This window comes from Amphimedon queenslandica, unplaced genomic scaffold (assembly GCF_000090795.2).
Source record: "Amphimedon queenslandica unplaced genomic scaffold, v1.1 AMPQUscaffold_13468, whole genome shotgun sequence".
Classification (NCBI taxonomy): Eukaryota; Metazoa; Porifera; class Demospongiae; order Haplosclerida; family Niphatidae; genus Amphimedon; species Amphimedon queenslandica.
Genome location: NW_003546296.1, coordinates 284394 through 308058, shown reverse-complemented (window position 1 = coordinate 308058; position 23665 = coordinate 284394). Strand labels below are relative to the sequence as shown.

General features: G+C 37.2%; 5 protein-coding genes across 5 annotated transcripts; 3 read left to right on the top strand and 2 right to left on the bottom strand.

Moving 5' to 3' along the window:
- The first annotated feature begins 230 nt into the window (after positions 1-230).
- Positions 231-2805, top strand: LOC100640790 (sodium-dependent lysophosphatidylcholine symporter 1-A-like). Its single transcript, XM_019994668.1, has 14 exons — positions 231-332; positions 382-534; positions 582-703; positions 747-876; positions 947-1025; positions 1130-1254; positions 1303-1393; positions 1473-1588; positions 1633-1716; positions 1765-1848; positions 1899-2011; positions 2054-2191; positions 2268-2444; positions 2489-2805. The coding sequence occupies exons 1-14, from the start codon at positions 282-284 to the stop codon at positions 2646-2648; spliced, it is 1623 nt and encodes a 540-aa protein (XP_019850227.1). The 5' UTR covers positions 231-281; the 3' UTR covers positions 2649-2805.
- Positions 2806-2897: 92 nt separating this feature from the next.
- LOC109580988 (uncharacterized) lies at positions 2898-3807 on the top strand. Its single transcript, XM_019994665.1, has 2 exons — positions 2898-3414; positions 3491-3807. The coding sequence occupies exons 1-2, from the start codon at positions 2913-2915 to the stop codon at positions 3661-3663; spliced, it is 675 nt and encodes a 224-aa protein (XP_019850224.1). The 5' UTR covers positions 2898-2912; the 3' UTR covers positions 3664-3807.
- A 22-nt stretch (positions 3808-3829) lies between these two features.
- LOC100640662 (transmembrane protein 131-like) lies at positions 3830-14143 on the bottom strand. The gene is made up of 28 exons (XM_019994664.1): positions 13909-14143; positions 13731-13795; positions 13317-13354; positions 13188-13274; positions 12844-12967; positions 12575-12688; positions 12266-12388; positions 12072-12152; positions 11866-12013; positions 11727-11783; positions 11614-11672; positions 10893-11107; positions 10685-10838; positions 10452-10625; positions 10277-10381; positions 10161-10206; positions 10007-10104; positions 9852-9962; positions 9714-9800; positions 9515-9667; positions 9388-9457; positions 9049-9332; positions 8533-9007; positions 8294-8486; positions 8018-8243; positions 7701-7891; positions 5141-7640; positions 3830-4473 (listed from the first exon to the last, which is right to left on the bottom strand). Exons 1-28 carry the CDS (start codon positions 14021-14023, stop codon positions 4195-4197), a joined length of 6372 nt encoding a protein of 2123 aa, XP_019850223.1. The 5' UTR covers positions 14024-14143; the 3' UTR covers positions 3830-4194.
- A 92-nt stretch (positions 14144-14235) lies between these two features.
- Positions 14236-20467, top strand: LOC105312171 (myosin-2 heavy chain-like). Its single transcript, XM_019994661.1, has 22 exons — positions 14236-14317; positions 14370-15174; positions 15222-15358; positions 15408-15527; positions 15726-15835; positions 15941-16532; positions 16593-16682; positions 16731-16760; positions 16823-16892; positions 17046-17179; positions 17236-17364; positions 17417-17701; positions 18518-18625; positions 18670-18753; positions 18804-18878; positions 18940-19076; positions 19127-19283; positions 19332-19495; positions 19801-19965; positions 20025-20190; positions 20239-20334; positions 20397-20467. Exons 1-21 carry the CDS (start codon positions 14285-14287, stop codon positions 20332-20334), a joined length of 3687 nt encoding a protein of 1228 aa, XP_019850220.1. The 5' UTR covers positions 14236-14284; the 3' UTR covers positions 20397-20467.
- LOC100640535 (forkhead box protein J2-like) lies at positions 20374-23501 on the bottom strand. The gene is made up of 5 exons (XM_019994662.1): positions 23409-23501; positions 22633-23352; positions 22359-22433; positions 22196-22291; positions 20374-21435 (listed from the first exon to the last, which is right to left on the bottom strand). Exons 2-5 carry the CDS (start codon positions 23068-23070, stop codon positions 20554-20556), a joined length of 1491 nt encoding a protein of 496 aa, XP_019850221.1. The 5' UTR covers positions 23071-23352; positions 23409-23501; the 3' UTR covers positions 20374-20553.
- Between the last annotated feature and the right edge of the window lie 164 nt (positions 23502-23665).

Genomic DNA, 23665 nt, shown 5'->3' with positions numbered 1-23665 from the left:
TAGAGCAACTCTCTATTCCCGTTGCTGCTGGATACAGTCTCCAATTTGACATTGGGAGCATTTGAATAGAATAAATATACTGCAAGGAGGAGGAGAGAGCCCAGGAGGCCCCATAGGTATATCTTTCTAGCTAGTCTGGTCATCATAAAGAGACACCTCGAGATTCACTGTACAATGGAGATGCCTGGTTGTAGGTGTGGCTAGTTAGCCAATGGGCGTGGCTCACTGCAGCCAGTACTGCAGTGCGGTGGGGGTGTGGCTCGTTGCTCTGTTATTCTTTCATGATGAGTAATTTTTTTGATAAAATGAAACAGTCCAGGACTGAGAAAGAGGTAATGGCTACCGATTGTGTAACTAACAGTTGTTCATTCTTACTGGCAGAGGCTGGTCTTTGGTGATCCAAGGAAAGCAGCTCAAGTGTCTAAACTAGCTTTATGGAGGAAAGTCTGCTATGCTGTTGGATCAATGCCTTATGCAATGTGTAATACTGTCATTGGATACTACTTTACTTTCTTCCTCCTTGAAGTGGCACTGGTACTACTAATACTGATAATTGTTATTAAGTTGATATGATACACTAGCTTGACCCCACCTATGCTCTTATGATTGTGCTATTGGGGAGGGTGTGGGACGGTATCTCTGACCCAATTTGTGGCTACCTCTGCAGTAGAACAAAGACTAAACTAGGACAGTTTAGACCATGGTAAGTAGCTCCACCTCCTTCGGTCCTTCTCAATTCTTTAAAGGTTACTGCTCTCAGCGTTTCCAACTGCAATTGTTTATTTCTGTTTGTGGTATGTCCCACATTTTGAGGAAGATGTCTTCAATTTTTTGTATTATTTGATAATGTACTTTTTGTTACAAACTTTATTGACGGTAGGTCACAATTATTTTAATTTATTATTTCATTTTCAACCATCACTCCTCCTCCTCCTCCTTCCTGTAGTGTGTTCACGTTCCTTATACTGCCCTAACAATGCACTTGTCTTATAATCAAAAAGAAATCGATTCAGTCACACTTTACAGTATGTCCCTGATACATATACATGTTCTTATGTTGCATAGAAAGTTTGAACTCATTCCAATCAAAATTGGATTTTTTATGAATTTTATTCTGCACCTGTTCTAGGGGTCATTTTTGAGATGTTTGGTACATTGCTTGGTATTGGGATCTATACTGTATCTTTTACAATATTTGTACGTGGAGCTGACGATGATTGTGTTAACGGAATTAAAGGAAGAGATATAGAAAAGGTAATGATAATAATAATAGTAATAATAATTATTATATTTATACGACAGGAGAGGGCATTCCGGTATCATGCTGCATTCCTAGGTGTGCTCATTGTGCTAATGATACTGACCACATTCTTTACTGTCAGGGAACAGAAAGGTGAATATTATCAATACTTGTAATTCACAGATTGATAACTACAAAGATTAGATCTTTGTTTATTTTCAATTTCCTTTAGAAATGACAAAGGAAAAGACTAAACTCTCCATAAAAGAAATCCTGAAGGAGACCTGGTCATTTAAACCTTACAGGTATCTCTTCTTCATTGAGCTCTTCTCGTGGCTCGCTGTACAGGTATTGAGAACCAGTAATGAGCCCGTTTGATATTCTTGTGTTAGTTTGGACAGGGAAATTTCACTTTTTATGCAAAATATGTATTAAAGTTGGATAGGACTCTACCCTATGTCATATTCCTGTTGATGGTAAAGTAACATTATTATTATTAACTATTGTGACTCATTCTTCTTAAGATTATTAATATATTCTGGTTGCCAATATGGCAGCTCATACTGAGTAGAATTGGAAAGAAGACAGCCTTTGTGCTCGGAGCCTGGGTAGGACATTAATTAATTAATTAATTAATTATTTTATTAATTGGCCACAGATATTGATGCCTTCCTTCCTGTCCCTACTGTACCTCGGCTACTATCCTAATCTGGTATGGGTACTTGGGGTCGTTATAGGAGGAGGCATATCGGCTGCTTATCTGTTACCATGGTAACTAGCCACACCCACTGGTACTACATGTATCGTCTGTAGGTCCATGTTGCCTGATGTTGTTGATGACGCGTCACTCAAGACCGGAATCAGAAGAGAGGAGCTCTTTTATTCTTTTTTTGTGTTTGGTAATAAATTCAGCTCAGGAATAACATTAGGAATATCCACTGGAGTATACAAGTATTTCATCCATTTACTTATTTATTTATTTATTTATTTATTTATTTATTTATTTATTTATTTGTTATTTGTTTAGGTTGGCAGGTTATGATCAGTTAGCATGTGTCCAGCCGTGGACTGTCCCTCTCTTATTCAAGTTATTAGTTTCCTGTCCTCCGGTTATTTTTATTTTAATTTCTCTCATTTTTCTTTGGCGGTATCCAATAAATGAAGAGAGAAGGGCAGAAATTAAAGAAAAGCTACAAAAGAAAAGGTACGGGAAGGTTTCCAGCTGCTAAATTATTATAATCATTTTAGACAAACTGTCAAAGAGTCTGTGGACGACAGCATATACAGTCCATCCAGTAGAACTGGGTATGCCTCTAATGAAGATAGGGACAGCGACTTTGGTGAGAGTTCCTTCACTTTACAAGGAAAATTAAAAAATAATAAAACTGATACTAGTGCTAGATCATAATAATCATTAAATACTGTGTGTTTGTGCTTAACAATTAAGTTCTTTATTATTTTCTATTTTGTAATTCATCTACACTTTTCACACACTTTGATTTTATCTAAACTTTAGATGAAATTTTTAAGTAATTATTGTTACTACAGTATCAACTGCAACTGAATGTTGTTACCTCTTGAGATAGTGAAAATATTCACTTCATTTTGTGCACATGTAGATCTAATGACTATGCAAATGCTGCAGGTTTAATTAGCCCACCCACCCCCCGACATGTTGACCATGTTCCTTCTGATGCTACTGTTAGTATTTCTTCTCCCTCATCCTCTTGCTGCTACTCTGAGTTGTCCCCAGCTAGTACACAATGAAGTTAATGGTAGTTATGTCTCTCAGCTAAAGGACAGGTCCTGTTCTTCCTCATCTACACACTGCACTGTTGTTCTTCAGTATAACAACATAAAATGGACTGTCAATCAAATGGTCTGCTCCCCTTCTTGTGTTTCAGGAAATACCTCAGGAGCCCTGGGAGTCCGTTACATGATAGGCTGCTGTAATTCATCATCATGTGTCGGTCCTTCTGATTTCTTTGATGATATTAATGTCGATATTACTTGGCCTCTTTTGCAGCGAGCTCCCATACTAACTTCAAGTACAATAGAACCAACTGGAGTAACTGTAGCCACTGGTGCCTCCACTGATGGAGGGAGCAGCTCATTCCTAGCCTGTTCCACCTGCAGTCCTTCAGTTAGTAACAAGAAGTTTGACTACAAACCTTGTAAGAACTATAGAGTCACCTTCTCCCTCTTGTTAAAATCTCTTACTAAATGCACACTGTCTCTCTCTCTCTGTAGACTATATATTCAGTCCAATTATTTTTGTGGAGATATTCTTAATATTCCTATTCTTGATATTATGGATAAGAAAGTGCAGGAGAGTTTGTTTAAGAGTGAAGCAAGAACAAGCAAACAAGAAACAAGATGAGTGTATTTTTAAATTACGAAACCGCAGGGGAACCTGTCCCTAGCAACAGGCAGCTGCAGTGAACCCCACATCTTTATCATTTAATCACTTATATATAACAAGAGTGGATAATTATCTTGCTTATAATAATTTATATTATTATTTTTGTGTTATTTCCATTCATTTATTCCCTCCCATTATTCATTTATTCATTTTCATTGCAAAAATAATTAAATTAAAATAACTGATTTCTCTCCAGCACACGTTTCAATAAAAACAAAATGGAGTGTCTCTTAATAACTATTAATAACTAGAGAAGAATGAGAAAGACTCAATACCAAAAGTATAGGTCTGCCAAAATAATAATAATAATAATGATAAAAACTACAGGCTATAATTATCATCATTATAATATTACATGTAGATTATTAATAACTACTAATAACTATTAATAACTATTAATAATGTCAAGTAATCTCAAATCGTGTCCAATTAGAACAAACCAATAATCAGTTATTAATAACTAGTTAATCAACTAGTTATTAATGATCAGTTATTAAAATGAAAAATGCACAGTTGATGACATGTACATGTACTAGTCATCGGATTCCGTATCCCATAGTAACGCTCCTCCCCTATTTGCATTACCACGGTTACCAAAGCTCCATATGCTTGACAGAGAGTTGTCAAAAGGATCGTAATTATCTCCTGAAGAGAAGAGAGGAGGAGGAGGAGGAGAGGGAGCAGCTGCTAGTTGGGTAGCTGTTTGGAGCCGCTGCTCCTCCAGGGCATTGGACAATGGAGAGTTGAGGGACCAGAGACGCTGACAAGTGCTAGTGTCACTAGAATCAGGACCAAACCTTGTCAATACGTCCTAAATACAACATAATGTAATACATCATCAAGAAATGCATTAAAATGAAGAATTCTCTACTTTTCATTTTTGGCAAAATTTGGCCTGAGACCATGTACTATAGTACAGGGTCTTTTACCCAATTTTGGAGCAACTTTAAAAATTCATAAAAAATCCAATTTTGATCAGAATCAGCTCAAACTTTCTACACAACATAAGAACATGTATATGTATCAGGGAATGTCATAAAAATTGAGAATTCTCTATTTTTCATTTTTGGCAAAATTTGGCCCGAGACCATGTACTATAGTACAGGGACTTTTACCCGATTTTGGAGTAACTTTAAAAAATATGTAAAAAATCCAAATTTGATCAGAATCAGCTTAAACTTTCTACACAACATAAGAACATGTATATGTATCAGGGAATGTTATAAAAATTGAGAATTCTCTATTTTTCATTTTTGGCAAAATTTGGCCCGAGACCATGTACTATAGTACAGGGTCTTTTACCCAATTTTGGAGCAACTTTAAAAATTCGTAAAAAAATCCAATTTTAATCGGAATCAGCTCAAACTTTCTACACAACATAAGAACATGTATATGTATCAGGGAATGTCATAAAAATTGAGAATTCTCTACTTTTCATTTTTGGCAAAATGTACATGTAGACGGTTATTTTTTATTACTTTTTCATTTTCATCTATCATCCAGTTTCTTTCTCCTCCATATTGTGTTGAGGGTATCTTCGAGTATTGATTATTAGAAGGTATTGTCCCGGGGGCGCGGTTTAGAGAGGAGCTCCACCCACTAGATGAGGACTGAGACAAAAGTAAAGATAGTGATGTACCTGAGTTGGCCCCTCCCATCTTGGGCCCTCCCCCCTCAGCCATTCTCTTGTTAGCTAGTAGTTTCACGTCATCATGATGAACAGGGTATGAAGGGACCACGCCCCCGTCTCTCAAACGAGAAATAGAATAAGAATCATGATGAGGGACGGGGTCAATATTATCCATATGATGGTAACCATGGAAACGAGAGGAACTCCTCATCATAGGTTGTTCCTCGTATGGTGGTACATGTTCATATTCGTCAGGGCCAGGTGGTTTTACATGAGAAATGGGCAGAGACTCAAATGACGACCTCTTTGGTCTCCAACCAGGAGGCGGAGCCCCGGGAGGACCCCGCCCCATTTCATTTCTATGCTTCATTCCGTGATAATAATCATCATAATAATGATCCATTGGGGGGTGTGGCCTAATTCTTTCATCATACATGTGGGGCGGAGTCATCTCTCTATAAGGACCCGGTCCGTAATATGGAGGAGGAGGTGTAACCCCAGGGGGGGTCCCTCCGGCAGGTAACGGTAAATGAAACTGCTTGTTATGCTTGACGTGTTTCCTGTTAACGACAGACTCGTAATGTCTATCAGGATATGGACCCTCCTCACTGATTGGGTGATAGTGCATGTGAGGGCCAGGGGGTGGAGGGTAATCATACGGGGGCAGGATGTGATGAGGAGGTGGTGGGCGTGGCTGAGGCAGGTGTGGCCTCCCTAGTGGCACATGGTGTGGGTGAGGGAACTGGTGATGGTGTGGGTTGAACCCTGGGTAAAAGGGAGTGGCATCGTGAGATAGTGACGAAGGGGAAGGATTGGATCTCTTCTCTTCTCCTCCTGTGCTATGCTTCTTCCTATCTTTTGAAGGACTAGTCACAACTGGCTCTGTCTTTTTGCTTCCCTTCTCTCCTCCTTCATCGTTACTCACAACTCGTCGAACTATTATCTTTTCTTTATTTGATTGAAGTAATGAAGCTGCTAGTTCATGTGGATCCTTTCTCTGCTGTTTCTCATTATTATTAACAATTCCGCCCTCTCTCTCTCCCCTTGTAGTGCCATCAGTTTCAACTGACGATGGTCCTGAATCAGCACTTTTAATATCCTCGGCTCCGCCCTCTTGAGATAGCTCTAGTTTCTGAGGGCGTGGCTTAGGACTGGACTCCTTCAGTGGAGGCTCAACCTCAAGAACAGGATCAGGAGGAGAAGGATCAGTTTCAATATCTGTAACTGGTACTATAGGTTGCTCTGATATAAACCCTCCCCTTCTGTTATCATTAGCCATTGGGTCATTATGGTGTTGTTCCAATTCTTTAGTCTCCAATTGAGTGGGTGGAGCCTCTTCTTGAGTGGGCGGGATTTCCTCTTGAGTGGGTGGAGTCTGTTCCTCGTCGTTATTATCAGTTGAATTGGTTGAGTTTGAGGCAACTGATTCTTTATCGAGAGATTCTTGAGAACCGTGAAACCTTTTAGATCTCAAACCAGTCCCGTTACTATTATTAGTAACAATACTGCTACTATTATTAGACACACCGTTACTATTATTAGTAACAATAGTGTTACTATTATTAGTAACAGTAGGACTCTCTCTCTGCCTCCTCCTGGTTAGCTTATCTTCTTTCTTCAATTGTTTCTGTTTCTTTTTACTCTTTGCGGCTTTAATCAAGTGAGGGGGTGTGGTCAGTTCAATGGTGGGTGTGGTCAGGTCCTCGTCAGTCTGTGGCTCCTCCTTCACTTCAATGGTTTGTCCTGTGAGAGGTTCCTTAGTGTATGATGGGTGTGGCTTAGAAAACTGGGGCTTAGGCAATTGTGGGTGTGGTTTAGTCTTCCTTTTAGCTCCAGGGTGTTCTTCAACTGGAGAGAAGTCCTCACTGGCTCCACCCACAGACCCGCCCACACTACCTCCGCTACTGGTGTCATCAGAATTTGGTAAACTCTCGTCTGATTCCTTTCTAACTAACAGCTCATCAACTTTATCGTCAATAGGTGTCATACCTCTTTCCAAAGTCACACTCTTACAAGGCTTACGCTGAATCGGCTTCACTTTCTTGACGTTGGGGTCTGGTGGGCGTGACCTCAAGTCTGTTGAGGAGGTGCGGTCAGGTTTAGTGGTACATGTAACGGTAGCAGGTGTTTGGTGTCTCATTCCAGTTTCATAATCAGTAACAGACTGATCCTGTTTAGAGGCATAATGTACTGACAGTACAGTGGACGATGGAACAGTGGACAATGGTACGGTAGATGATGGTACAGTAGATGAGGTAGCAGTGGCTAAAGGTGAAAGGGTCACTGGACTAATGGCCGATGATAATGAAAGAGAAGAGACACTACTGGAAGTAGCACTGAATATGACACTACAGAGACAGAGAGAGAGGATACAATAGATTGTACATGATGGTACGGTGGGTAGGTACCTTTCTATTGGTCTTTTCACTGACTGGTGCTGGCTGGGTGTGGCTATTGGTAGTGATATATTGCTGGTCATTTTCTTAATGTCAGAGAAACTGAAGAGTTTACCACCAGTGGGCTGAATAGGAACATCCTTAACAACCAATGTCTCCCTAGTAACCACAGGCTGCAATAGTTTACTAGTGTGCCACTTCACCTGAAAAATACAGTAAATAAATTAACACACACAAACTAAAAATAGATACTGATACTAAAAATAGATACTGATACTCTTAACTAGCACCCTCAATAGCGGACACATACATTATAAACACACATTCACCTGTAGTACAGTGACTATGATCATTATGAGCAGTGCTATGATCCAGAGTGGGACCGATAGGTAGGCCGTCATGTACTCTAGGTCTGTAGGAGGTGTGGCCATGTAACACAGCGAGAGCATGTGGTGAGGTAGTACAGCAGAGAGGAGGAACTCAACCTGAGAACCTTTAGATGAATGAAGGACCAGGGGAGACGTGATACGAGAGACAGTGAAGTCAGGAGAGCAGCTGGAAACAATAGGAGTCATTAGGACCTATGATGTAATAGTAATAGTTACCTTATTTCAATATTTCGTGTTTTGTTCGGATATATGATGAACTGCTTCTTACAATTAGATACTTTAAAACCGTTTCCTTGGCAACCACCATTAGGTCCTATACTTATTCTGTTGATGGTGATGGGGGCGGGGCCAGAATTACGAACATGAAACAGCTTCCAATGAGTGAGGAGATCAGTAGTGGACATACCACCTGAAGGAGAGCATAACATAAATCAATAAACAAATTAAAGGCATACATTCCATCCCATTGATGTATCCTTCCAGCATTGATTGGGTGAATTCAAATAGGAGGGCTCCCCCTTGGTTACCGTTGCTAGGGTGAACCCCATCAATAGTTATGAACCCACGGCTAGAGGATCCCTTTAGCACCACAGGGTCCAACACAGTGAGGTTGTTCTTCAGTAGCAATATATCATTATCATTATTATTGCTGTTATATTCTTGCATAGGATTATAACGTATAGTCAAGGTTCCAGTCCCCCTCGGAGGTAATATTAAATCCAAGGGGTCTAATACAGGTCCCTTTACTGGTTCCGGTCTCAATATACTAAATGAATTTTTACTGAAATTACTAGCGAAGGGTTTTAGTTTATAAATCTCCGATAAAAGTGTAAAGAGCTTATGAGAGGACTCAGAATGATCCGATGACAATAATAACGGCTGAATGTATAGGGGGTGGGGCGAAGGATTGCGCAATAGCAACTTCATTTCCTAAAATATACCAATAATATACTAATAATATACTGACTTACAGTATGGTTTCCAATCAGTGTTAAAGGGAATGAGACTGTATGAGATGATGCAATCCGCGGCCAGACAAGTGACCCCTCCCCCCGGACACTCGTCACTTCCTGTCTATCACCGGCTGTTGCCATGGTTACGTTATAGAATAACTGAATATTAAAATTAATATTAAGTAAACTTGACGACTGTTGCAGGAGGTCCACCCACACACTCCAAAGTGAGTTTAAATGTGCGTACTCCCTTATAAGGGAATAATCATTTTTAACCCTTTGACCACTCATTAAAGACGTACCTATAAATAGTAACACGTACATGTATTAATGCATGATAATAATAATTATTATTACAATTTAAATTGATTCTTGTAAGCTTCTTCTTATCAAAAACAGAAAATGGATCTAATCTGACCTCACCAATCTATAAACAACAATAAACAACAACAATAAACAACAATAACAATAACAGGTTGTTTACCAGTGTTGTAGTGCTTGGCTTCAGGACAGGTAGAGTATCAGGTAGTATCAATGGCAGTGAACTGTTATTAACTGGTTCCAGAACTAGTGAAACCAGTTTGACTGGTTTAGTAAACGAGTTCTTTATACTTAGACGAACAACAGAACATAAACACTATTAATGATTATTAATATTAATTAACTGTTATTAATTAACTAACAGGGTATGAAGGAAGAAATTTGATTAAGTTTGGAATAAAAGTCAATTCACCTTTTACCGCAACATAATTTATTGGAACAGGAGTAACCTATTAATAGTAACATAATGACATCATCATGAGCTATTATTAGTAACACACCTTCCCAAGAGATGAGTGGATCAGTATCTCCCCAGTATAAGACCCCGCCCTCTTTGGACAGGTAACATTAACACGATAAACAACAAACTGGCCTGGCTTCAGTACGTGTTGCTATAGAAACAAATTATGTAAATAAACATGTACATGTAACGTACAGGTGGGTATCGGCCCCTTCGTAATCCTTCCATTAAAATGGGCGGAGTTCTTGTCTTCGGTTCATGAGGTGGAAATAAAATAGCATCAACACTAACACCTGTATATTAATAATTAATAATTAAATTAATAATATTTAATAATATTTGACATTACCTGGTATATTACTGCCTTCTTGCACTGTTATACTATTAATAGCAACCTGTAAATAAATAAATAAATAAATAAATTAATTAATTAATTAATAAATAAATAAATAATGATAATCTCACTTTGACCGGGTTATTATTAGTAATTGTGAATATTTTATTAACTCTTTCCTGGTCCGTGAGGACACCGAACTCAAGAGCATCAGTGTCAGTGTCCTCAAAAGTATACTGAAAATATACAAACTTAGTAAATCATTAGTATATTATGAGTATACTATTATAAAGTCAGTAAACTCACGTCTAGTCTCCCATCATAGCACTGGAGTGGTATGTTAAAAAATGACATGTTGGTTGATAGTCTGAGAGTGGTGTTGAAGAGACAGTCTGAAGACTGGGGCTTGAACTTGAGGACCAGAACTGTATGAGGGGCACCATCAGGCGGTAATACGTATGGAGATGAGAATGATAATATCTGAATAATCATGATAATAGTAAACTTTAGTATATCATAGTAAATCTTAGTATACTTACAGTGAACCAGTTCTGTACTTTAGAACTTAGTTTAGCGGAATAAATAACAACAGGGTCTTCAAAAAGGTTCGTGAGTGTCAGGTTGCGTATGATTGGGTAAAATGGAGGAGCATCAACACGAAACAGCATTGCCTCAGCATCATAATCCAAGGATCTATAAATAGCAACATTACACCATCATTACTGATACTATTAATAGCAACATTACCCTTTCATAATATGAGCCTCATAAGGAACTTGTACGTGATAAAAAGAGGTGTGGTCTTCCCCCCATATCTTTATAATTCCGGTACTTTTACCCCCGGGGGTAGTTGAATTTACAAAAAATGACAATGAAGCAACACGGATATACTTCAGACCAGGTTTGAGTGAAATGTTAGTGAAATTAACAACAATTGGAAGATCATCTGGCAATGTCATTGACTATAGAAAGATACCAAAACTTTAATGAAATACATGTACATGTACATACAGCATAAAGTAAGACCATTTAACCAGATATACATTGTATGTACATATACATGTACTATAGTACAGGGGCTTTTATCTGATTTCAGAGCAACTTTAAAAATTCGTAAAAAATCCAAATTTGATCGGAATCAACTCAAACTTTCTACACAACATAAGAACATGTATATGTATCAGGGAATGCTATAAAAATTGCAAATTCTCTACTTTTCATTTTTGGCAAAATTTGGCCCGAGACCATGTACTATAGTACAGGGACTTTTACCCGATTTTGGAGTAACTTTAAAAATTCGTAAAAAATCCAAATTTGATCGGAATCAACTCAAACTTTCTACACAACATAAGAACATGTATATGTATCAGGAAATGTTATAAAAATTGAGAATTCTCTACTTTTCATTTTTGACAAAATTGGCCCGAGACCATGTACAGTACATTATATCCTGTTGCAGTTACTGTACCTTCAGTTCCACAGTATATGGACCAGCATTCAACATATAGAGCCAGAGTTTAGTTTCAGCTGGTGATGCATAAAATAAAATAATAAAATTAACAAACGCAGCCCCTGACTTACCTCCAGTCCGAACAACTCCAAAATCAAGATATTCACGAGAAAGAAATAATCCATGAGCTAATTAATAATAATAATAATAATAATAATAATAATAATAATAATAATAATAATAATAACAGTGTAGGTACAGTACACTGACCTTGGCAAACCTCAACTTCAAAAGGTAGTACAATTGATGGCTCAGACGAATGGTTTGATTTTATTCTTATAAAAGAAGTGAAATTGTCTATTGACTCTCCGTGGAAATTGACACGAGCTATTGTCTTAGTCTCAAAAGGTCTGATACCCTGAGAGAGGGAGGGAGGGGGAGGGTTGAACAGGGGATAGTACAGCTGCTAGTCTTACCCATGCAGTTTTATTCCCTTCATCAGCACCACTCAACATCTCAATGTGAATAAACTGACTGGAGGAATAGACCTCTACTATCTAAAACAATATAATAATAATAATAATAATAACAATAATAATAAATAATAATAATAATAATAATAATAATAATAATAATAATAATAATAACAATAATAATAATAATACTTCACCTGGAGTGGTACAGTGAAAGGGTTATATATTGATATGAGAGGTTGGTAGGTTGCATTGAGAGGGATACGGGCTCCTCTCAGGCTCCGTAAACGAAATAAACTGGCCACACCTACACCTCTCACCTATAGATAGTATACTAATAATATACTGAAGAGTATACTGGAGTATACTGAGTAGTTGCAGGTGTACAAGTTAATGATTTGATAAAATGTTAATGGAACACAATACACATGCTACCACCTGCAGACACTATATTCCAGTATACTCTAGTATACTCCAGTATACTCTAGTATACTCCAGTATACTACCTTATACTCAAAGATCCCAAGAGATGAGTGTATGATGATTATATCTTCAAGGTCCCCAGGGACTCGCGGTAAGAACATGACGTCAAAAGAGGTTGTTTCGCCTGGTCTTAAAACCTGGAGAGAATCAGCTATTAGTGTCGCATTACTTTTAATTAACAAGAATTCCATGATAATTAGGAATGGAATGTACCATCAACAAACAGTACCAATACACATCATATGTACATATACTGTATGCTCTCTCCTCTCTCTCTCTCCCTTTCCCTCACTTTGTCGATAAAGAAAGATGAATGAAACTCGGGGAGGGTTCCTGATATTGAGATGAGTTGAAGTGTAAGAGAGTTCGTTGGATTAGTTAAAGTAACAGTGTGGAGGACAGGCATACCCACTGACCTATCGGGAGAAAGGAAATGGGTGTGACTTCCAATAAAGTAAACAAGTCAATTAAGATTTATAAAATGAACAAGTACATGTACATGTAGAACTTCCTGTGGTGGCAGAATTGTGTGCACTTTCACACATTCATTGACAATAAACTGGTTTGTAGTACAAATGAGGAAGTGAATTGAGTCAGAAAAATATGACATGCCAAGAATGTTTAAGAAACACTTACTGGTCCTTGAAATCAAGAGCAGGCGGATCAAACGTGACTGGGACTGCCGAGGGAAGGTCTGAGAGAATGTCACTCGTCTCAGAAATACTGTAAAATAATAATATATGAGACCCCGCCCACTTTAATTACCTATCTGTCTTTGATAATAGAGAAGATAATCTGTCAAACTAAAGAAAATAAATAAACAAATAATAATAATAATTATTATTATTAATAATAGTAATGTAATACAGGTAGTATTATCAATTACAATGAACTGATAAGGTCAGGTTATACACGTATTTATATACATGTACATGTAATGTAATTTATATGTACATGTACATTGTATTGAATAAAAAGGAAACCAAGATGAGTCATTAATGACACTTGTTGAGATTTCAGCAAATTCTGACAATAAGTTATCTGCACACTCCATTACCATACTCCACTATACATTCCAGGTATATATAGTACTACATAAAAAACCGTTTGGTTGCCAGCCCACAAAAGAGGTAGTACAGTTAATAATGGCTAGCTTTTAAAGGAGGATGAGTGTCTTACTTCTGTATCGTCGAGAAAACAATTTCTTTTAGAATTCAAATGTGAACATCTAGAATTTACAACACCTACAAGTAACGATACATTTATACGTAAATAAAAATGTTTTCATCGTATACATATTGAGTACATGTACATGTACGTGTCATTAAAAGAGAAGAAGACAATAGCCTAAACTTACCACCTTCATCTTGTTGAGTGTCCTCGTTTTGACTGTGTACAATGGCCACTAGTCTCCCGATATAAAGGAACAGAACAACAAGATAGGGCAACTTAGCAAGTCTTAACCGACCCATCTTTACTCATCCCTCTCCGTCACACTAACTGAATCAAATAAACTAGTAGAGAGACAGAAAGAAGGTAAGAAAGAGGCTCAAGAACTCGCCATCATCATCATCATAAACTCGAAACACGCAACAAATCCAACAATTGACGGTGGGTGTGGTCTGGATGAACCCACCCTTGTTCTATTTTTAGTAACAACAGGCTAGCTGCAAACACCAGCCCCACCCTTTACTCTGCAGCAGCAACACACCCTCTGGAAAGGAGCTGTAGTCATGTTGAGACAGAAGAAGCATGGCAGCAGAGAGGTAACTAAAGGAATAGCAATTCATTCACTCGTTTATTCATTTATTACTGTAGGGATTATCTCAAGACTTTAGCCAGCAGTTGAAAGAAATCAAATCTGATCTGACAAAAGATGGAGTCAAATGGGACAGCTCTTCACCTGAAACCAATCTCATTAACTTGTGGAAGAAATACAAGAGGACTCACTCCAGACTGGAGGAGTCGTTTGAAGAGGTGAAGACGATCAAGACACAGCAAAGGAAGCAGAATGAAGAGATGCAGCAATACCTGACCAACATCAAGCAACTCCAAAAAGGAAAGAACGACCACGTCCAGCAGATGATGGGAGAGATAAGAGACCTGAGAGATAAAGTGCAGCAGTCAGAGAAAGAGCGGGAAGCTTACTTTAAACAGCATCAGGCAATCACTGACCTCCTGGTCACAGAAGAATCCAATGAATTTGACACATTTAAAAAAGTACAGGAGCTAGTGAAAGAGTGCAGTAGCCTTCGAGAGACACTTTCAGCAACTAAAGAGAACCTAGGCAGAACTGAAGAGGAGAAGAAGTATTTGGAGGAAGAGACTGGGAGGTCTTTGGAAGCACTTGAAGAGGATTTAACAAGAAAAAGGGAGGAGGTGGTGTCAGTGCTTAAAGAGGAGAAGGAGACGTTGATTAAAGATAACACTGAGCTAGTACTGGAGAGAAATGAGCTCAGTAAGGAGGTGGAAGAATTAAAGGAGAGAGAAAGAGAGAGAGAATCCATTATGGAGTCAATCTCAAAGCAGCAGGCAAGACTACAAGAAGAACTCAAGCAATTAATGGAGAGTTTTGAAGAGAAGAAAATGAATCTTGAAGAAGCATTAACAGCAAAAAGATTAAGTACAATTTTATTATTTTAATTAATTATATACTGTATGTATGTTTAGCACAAGAAGCTCTCAAAATATCAGAAGAAACTGTTGAAAAAAACAAAGAAATTATCAGGAAACTTTTGGAAGAAGTTGAATCAAAGGAAGTTGAAATAAAATCTTTCAAAGAAATGAAGACGTCACTTCTGAAAGAGGTAAGAGCAATCTGTTTTCACATGTGTACAGAATATCATATAACTTCAGATCGATGTACTTACTTTAAAGAAACAAGAAAAGGAGACCAAAGAGAAAGAGTTACAGGAAAAATATGAAAGAACAGCAGCTCAGCTTGACAAAGTTGAAACAGCAATGAATGAATCTCAGGTACCCTGGCAACCAATGATTGATTATATCTTGTACAGTGAGAAAGATAGAGAGAGAGGGTGAGAGGGAGAGGGTGAGAGAGAGAGGGTGAGAGGGAGAGGGTGAGAGAGAGAGGGTGAGAGGGAGAGGGTGAGAGAGAGAGGGTGAGAGGGAGAGGGTGAGAGACATAATGTTCATTATGTACACATTATGCCATAGGCAAGCAATGAAACTCTAAAGGCAGAACTGTGCAGTCTTGAATTGAAACTATCAACCATGAGGGAAGAGATGGAGAGTACAAAGACTCAAGGAGTGATGCTGACAACAAAGTAATTATAATCAGCACATGTGACCACATGTCAACATGTTATGTTTCACAAAATAAACATGAACATAGTACAAATAACACTGAACTGAGTTTATTGTATCAATAGGATGGAAAGAGAATCTGAAGAGAAGATACAAAAAATGGTTGATAATTTAGAAGCAGCAGAAAGAGAGAAAAGAAGATTGATAGGAGAGAAAGAACAGCTACTGATCGAAAATGACGACATGAAGAGAGAGAGAGTTCAAAGTGATAACAAAATAAATGAACTTGAGGCAAAATTGGAGGGAAAAGAGGAAGAAATACAGGAGCAACTGGAAACAATGGAGACAGAGAGAGCAGCGATCAAGAAGAAAATGACCTCATGCAAGAACTTACTTGATGGAATAGCAGAAAAGGGAAGAGACATGATGAGTCTTGTCAGTAAAAGAGATGAGGAATTGTGCAGTAAAGCACAGGGTATTGAGACACAACTTCAGGAATTAACAGAAAAGATTCAAAGGTATGGATTTAGAGTAAGAGAGAGAAAGGAAGAGGACAAGAAATTCAAGGAAGCTCAGGAAGAAGTTGAAATAAGAATAACTGAAACAAATGAAGAGAAAGAGAGACTGAGAGAGGGACTGGAGAATATAAAAGAAAAGAATAAATTACTTGAAGAGAATGAAGCAGAACTCAAAGAGAAAATCAGCACACTAGAAGAAGTAAATTTTGAAATAAATATTTATGAAATTGAAATTAAACTTCTTTGCTTGCTTTTAAAGGAGAAAGTTGCTGTTAAAAGTTCTGCTGACAAAGCAATTAATGAGATGCATCAAGAAATAACATCACTCAAAATACAGCTGCAGGAAAAGGTACTCCAATACAAAATGATAACAATTAATAGTAGACTAATATTGTAGAGTAAAGAGGCAGAGTGCTTAACAGAAGAAGTAAGGACAGATACAGATTAGTTTATCATCATCATCATTATTATATTATTATTTATTATTAGCTGAGTTCAGCCTCAAAAGCAGCTGCACAATCACAGACGAGTCTACTAACCCTAACCTCACAACTGCAAGGTAACATACCACACACATAATGTACCACAATGATAATAATAAATAATAATAATAATAATAATAATAATAATAAATAATAATAATAATAATAATAATAATGATAATAATAATAATACTGAGCCTCTGCAGACTCATATCATGTATATATAATAGGACTGCAAAGTGAACTAACTGACAGTCAAACTGGTCATGATAATTTGTCAAGAAGGAATAGCAGCCTTGGAGCTGAACTGACAGCAAAACAAGAAATGATAAAGACACTACAAAGAAAATCAAGAGAAGAGAAAGTAATAATAATAATAATAATAATAATATAAGAATTATAATTATAATATAATCATAGGCCAACTTAGAATCACGAGTACATTCACTAACTCAAGGGAAACATATGATGGAGGAAAAACTGAAAGAATTGCAGAAACAAAAACAAGCCATCAAACAAGAAGCAAATGAGCAACTCCTTCAGTTACAAGTAAGAGCTGATAGTGCAGTTAGAAAGAGACTGATTTATAATTGTGAAAAAGGATGAACTGGAAAGAGAAATTGAAGACAAAAAGACAGTGATGGAGACATTGGACAGTACAAGATCAGCTCTAGCAACTTTAAAGGAAAGTTATGATGAATATAAGAAGAGAAGAAATGAAATGGAAAAAGAAAATGAAGACCATAAAAGAGAAATGGTCACGCTATCTGAACAACTTAAGAAACTTGAGGGAGTGAAGAATGCAAACCAAAAACTACTAGGGAAAATGAGAGAGAATGATGAAGAATTGAACCAACTTAAAGATACTTACAAAGCAAAGGAAAAGGTTCATATTATACATGTACATGTACATGTAAGAACAGATTTTTTAATTTGTAAAAAATTCAAATTTGATTGGAATGAGCTCAAACTTTCTACACAACTTAAGAACATGTATATGTATCAGGGAATGTTATAAAAATTGAGAATTCTCTATTTTTCATTTTTGGCAAAATTTGGCCCGAGACCATGTACTATAGTACAGAGACTTTTACCCGATTTTGGAGTAACTTTAAAAATTTGTAAAAAATTCAATTTTGATTTGAATCAGCTCAAACTTTCTACACAACATAAGAACATGTATATGTATCGGAGAATGTTATAAAAATTGAGAATTCTCTACTTTTCATTTTTGGCAAAATTTGGCCTGAGACCATGTACTATAGTACAGGGACTTTTACCCGATTTTGGAGTAACTTTAAAAATTCGTAAAAAATTCAATTTTGATTTGAATCAGCTCAAACTTTCTACACAACATAAGAACATGTATATGTATCAGAGAATGTTATAAAAATTGAGAATTTTCTATTTTTCATTTTTGGCAAAATTTGGCCCAAGACCATGTACTATAGTACAGGGACTTTTACCCAATTTTGGAGCAACTTTAAAAATTCCTAAAAAATTCAATTTTGATCGGAATCAGCTCAAACTTTCTACACAACATAAGAACATGTATATGCATCAGTAAACATTATAAAAATTAAGAATTCTCTACTTTTTATTTTTGGCAAAATTTTGGAGCAGTTTTAAAAAATTTGAAGCAGTTTTAAAAAATTTGAATGTATTATAAAAGTTGGAGGTAAATCAGCTCAAAATATTGTAGGAGTGTGATGATGTCACTAAAGTCCTCAGAGAGTTAGAAATGAAATTAAAAAAAGACAAAGAAACAACTCAAAATGACAGCCTGAAGCTACAAGAAAGATTGCAACAAGTAAATAAATAAATAATTTATTAATTAATAATGATAATTAATAGTTGGAAGAAGAGCTGGTTTTGACAAGAAAAGAATTAAAAATATCTCAAGAAGAAAGAAGAATATTAGAAAATGAGAATGAAGAAGTAATTAATAAAATATAATAAAATAATATCAATGATGATAATGGTAACAGAAAAAATCATCATTGATTGAAGTAAAGAATGAATTGGAATCACTGCACACAACATATGGACATTATGGAAGCAAAGTATTAATAATAACAATAATAATGATAATAATAATTTATTATTATTCTTACCATCATTAAGGTAAAAGAGTTAGAAACAAAAGCTCAAATGCAACTAGAAATGATAGAAAGTTTAGAGAGAGAGAAAACTCAACTACAAGAAGAAGCTCAAGAAATTACAACACTTCAAACAAAAACTGAGAAACTTGAAGAACAATTGTAAGGATTATGATCTAAAGATACACTTCACTACATACTCTGATCTGTAGGACAGAAAAGGATAGAATCATAAAGCATTTAACTGGTGTTGTGTCTAGCTTGAGGAAAGAACAGCTAGAAACAACTGAAGAGTTAAGTAAGAATGAAGAAGCAATGAAGAAACTACACACAAAAGCAGAAAACAAGATTAGAAAGCTCCAAGAAGAGGTGAATATAGTCCAACATTATTATAGCCATGACCACTGAGCTCAATAGATTGGAGAAAGGAGAAAAGAAAATAGAGACCTGATGACTAGAAACAAAGAATTAGAGACAGAACTAGCAGGAACAAGAGAGAAATGTGATAGTTTAACTGAAGAATTGATTGAAAGCCAACAATCACTAATGATGAAGAATGAGCACACAAAAGAAAAACTGAAGTAATAATAATAATAATAGTAATAATAATAATAATAATAATAATAATAATAATAATAATAATAATAATAATAATAATAATAATAATAATAATAATAATAATAATAATAATAAGTATGATGATGATTGTAATTGGAGCTCATGCAGCTAGTGCATACGATTTGTGGTCACTTTGATCTTTAGCAGAAATATTTCAGGCAACAGTGTCAGCCTGAAAGATCAAAGTAACCACAAATTGTCTACAATAGATCAGCATCATAGTACACAGAACAAAATAACCTATTTTAAATGATGTATTGCTTTGCAGGGAAAGCAATCAAAGAGCAAAAGCAACCCTGAGCTCAAGGATAGACAGCGTGTCTCATGAACTTGTATCAACACAAAAGAGACTAGAACTGGAGGAACAATGGAGACTGCAGGCATCAGGACTACACCAATCACTGGTAAAGGAAAAGAGTGAATTACAAGGAAAGTAAGAACAACAATAATCACAAAATAATTAATGTGATGTGTTAATTATTGTTGATGCAGGATCAGTGAACTTGAAGAGAAGATGAGAGAGAAGAACATCAAAATAATTGAACTGGAAGCATTGAAGGACAGACTAGAAAAAGAAAACAAAATGATAGAAGAGAAATTGAACTCATCACTTCCAAACTTTAACAACACAACCCCCAAGAGACCAAGTACAGCAATGGTAAGTGCATTATATGTGAACAATTGACGTAAATGGCTCTAATTATAGGGACGCTATAGAGGATTTAATAACGACTCATTACTGGATGTAGTGGAAGAGACCGGGAGAGGAGGAGAGGGTTTTAAAATGAACAAAACGCATTAAGTACAAGAACCATTTATACGTACACATACTCTTAAATAATTATTATTTATCATTTTATAAAGCTAAAAAGAATAAAGAGAAGTGAGGAAAACAGGTTCCAACATAAATAAAATAATAATAATAACAGGTGAAGAAATAAAACTAATAATAATTAATTAATTTACTGATACTCTGTAATACTGATGGATTAAAATTCATTAATACTCACAAGACTAATTATTATACCAGTTTCGACCAATCAAATTCATCCTCATCTTCAGTATCGTTCAACAAATCAGTCGCCACTGAGCTAAAAGGGGGCGGGTCCTTATGAGCATGGTTGTATAAAATAGGCGGAGACTCAATGCTACCAATAGTTCTTAAAGATGGATGATAGGGAGGGGGTGGGACTCCGCCCTGATAATGACTGGGGGTGTGGTAGTGGGAGGAGCCTGTCCCACCCACACTATAATTAGAAGAGGCTGGAGGAACATGCTGCGGGTTCAACTGGCACAAGAACTGGTTAAATGAGTCTGACCACTTGGCAAAAGAGGTGGGGTCCATACCTAACTGGGTGTGGTCACCTTCATTAACAGTATCCCATAGTGACTGTATCGTATTAGGACTCAAGCTGTCCAGCTGGTTACTGTCCGCTAGATCTCTCAACCCGTCCATGACGGAGGTAAGACTGGACTCCAACTTTAAACTGGAGGTGCAGGAACTAACTGACCTGCTGCTGTAACTAGTTGAAGGTATTGTAGAGGCAACACCCATTCCATCATTAATCCCGTTTGATGACGATGATGAAAGCATTGGGAAATGGGTGTGGCTTCCACCTACGGAATCAAATAATGATCGGTAGAGGCTACGAAAAGACGCGTTTAGATCATCGAAAGATCCCTCTCCATTTCCCTTGGGGTATTGTGAAGGAGTAGAGAAGTCAGTCTGTCCAGTGGAGGGTACGTGAGAGTGGAGCGGAGGAGGGGGGAGGGAATAGGTTGATGGACGTTTAGAATAGGACACTAGTTCGGAGAGCGTTGGAGAGGGGGACCCATTGGCTGGAGTCGGTTTAAAGCTCTTCTCTTTTCTAATGTCAGCAGGACTGATGGTGTCTTCAACACTCTAGAGGAGGGAGGAAGGGTTGATGATGATTATAAACAATAATGTATAGCATTAACATTGAGTGAGGAATACCAGTGTTAATAGAACCTATGAATAACATTAATAACAATGCAACATGGGAATATGGATCATTTTATAAAAGTGAATAAATTAATCATTATTAATAATAATAATAATAATAATAGTCGTATTCTTGGAACATGGAAATGCAGTGGGTATGTACCTGTATGGTACTACAGAGTAGAATAAAAAGTTTCTAGGAAAATACACGCACACACAGACATTATTTAAAATATAATAATAAGTTATACTGACACTAAATATCTATTGTGGCTATGCATGGAGTGTGTGCTGTGTCTACCAATTAACAAAACAAGAGAGAGAAAGAGAGAGTGAGTGAGAGAGAGAGAGAGAGAGGGGAGGAAATTGACTTTCCAACAACACAGGCAGTGGAAAGAGAGACAGGTGCACTCATATAAAAGTGACATGCAATTAAAAGACAATATAATAGCCAGAGAGCAGTTATTGTATAATGGCATGTAGGAGAGTGAGTGTTTATCAATAAAGAGGAGCAATCAAAGAGTTTGTGTACACTCAAGATAGTGGGTCATTACTAAAAAGAGATGACAGTCCTCTGCAGTAAGTTGACCCACAAACTTACTACTAGTGCACCAACAATCATCATTCACCATGCACACCAACAATCATCATGTACGTACATCAACAACCCGTACTGATGATGCAAAGTGACATCACTTACTTTATCACTGGTCTTTCGTTTCCTAGGAAACCCTGAGCTTGATAGTGTTTCGCTACTGTCTTCAAGAGGAGACGGATCAATCTCCCAGTAAGAACCCTGCATCAAAGAAACAGTCACCATTTTAAATAATACCGACTCCTTTTAAAAGTCCAATCTCTCTTACTTTCCCAGGGTCTTCTTTTGGTCGTGGAACTTTTTGAAAACATTTATTGAGCGACAAGTTATGTCTGATTGAATTCTGGAAAAACAAGATTGTAACACTAATATTATGGCAATAAAAATAGAGAATGCAAGCAATAGCTGCAGTATTATTATATATATATATATATACAGTGTGGTTGTTTGTTGATGCATTGAAAACTGCTAAGTAGCACAATGCAGCCATAAACCACACTGCCTCACATAAATGGCAGGCCATAAGTAGTATTCATCATTACCTTCCAGCCTGTCCCAGCTTCTCTATAATAAGGAAAGTTGTTGCATATCCATGTATATATCTCATTCAGTGTCATCCTTCTCTTTGGTGAGCTGTTAATGGCGTATGTGATCAGTGTAGCATAGGAATAAGGAGGCTTGGCATCATGATAGCGATAGGCCTGGGCCTCCAGAGGATCCAGGACTGCAGTTAGATCAATGGGAGACGGAGGGAGCTTACGACCACTCGCTGGATGTCTTTGTGCATGCAAAGGGATCCGTCCAAAGTGATGATAGTCAATGGAAGCAGTACCAGCATGTACTAATGGCGGCATTGACTGCACCTGCTGGCCTCCAGTACCTGCGACTAGCCCAGCACTGCTTGAAGAGGAGGCACCACCGACTCTAAGCCGAGGGAGCCACTCCATAGCAGTGAGACTAGAGCTAAGGTCTAGTGACATGGTGCCCTGTTACGTTTGCAAGTATAGGTGTCAAAATCAAAAGAGGGAGAGTCTTTCAAACCAGTGACTGGAGGAAACTAGTGCCTAGTAACTAGGATAGACTAGTCTTCTACTGCGGTGGAATAACTACTAGTGACTGCTTCTACTTTGTATCCTTCAGTGCTTAAGCTGTTCCTCTCTCTCTCTCTCTCCCCCTCCTCTTATAAGATTTTGCTCCTTGCAAAAGAGATGACGCCCACTAATTAACCAAGTGGGCGTTAAAGGGCGTGGCTTGAGAAGCAGCTGCAAAAATGGAAATATAATTTTATATAAAAAGGACAATTATAATAATATCTTACATAATATTAAGAAATAAGAGAGTAGCTCTTGCATGTCACGTGATAACTGATGTCATACGGACATATTTTAGTGGTGTCTCCTGTTGCGGTGTGGCTGTCTGTACCAATTACAAACCAACCGATTGGCTTTACAATAATAGACACACATCATCACAATATTGTCAGACAGGCATCCCTTGGAGCAATTCATAATGAGCTATACACAAGTACTGGAGGTCCATGAACATGATATGTGACTAGTGATTGGATGAGTGCGT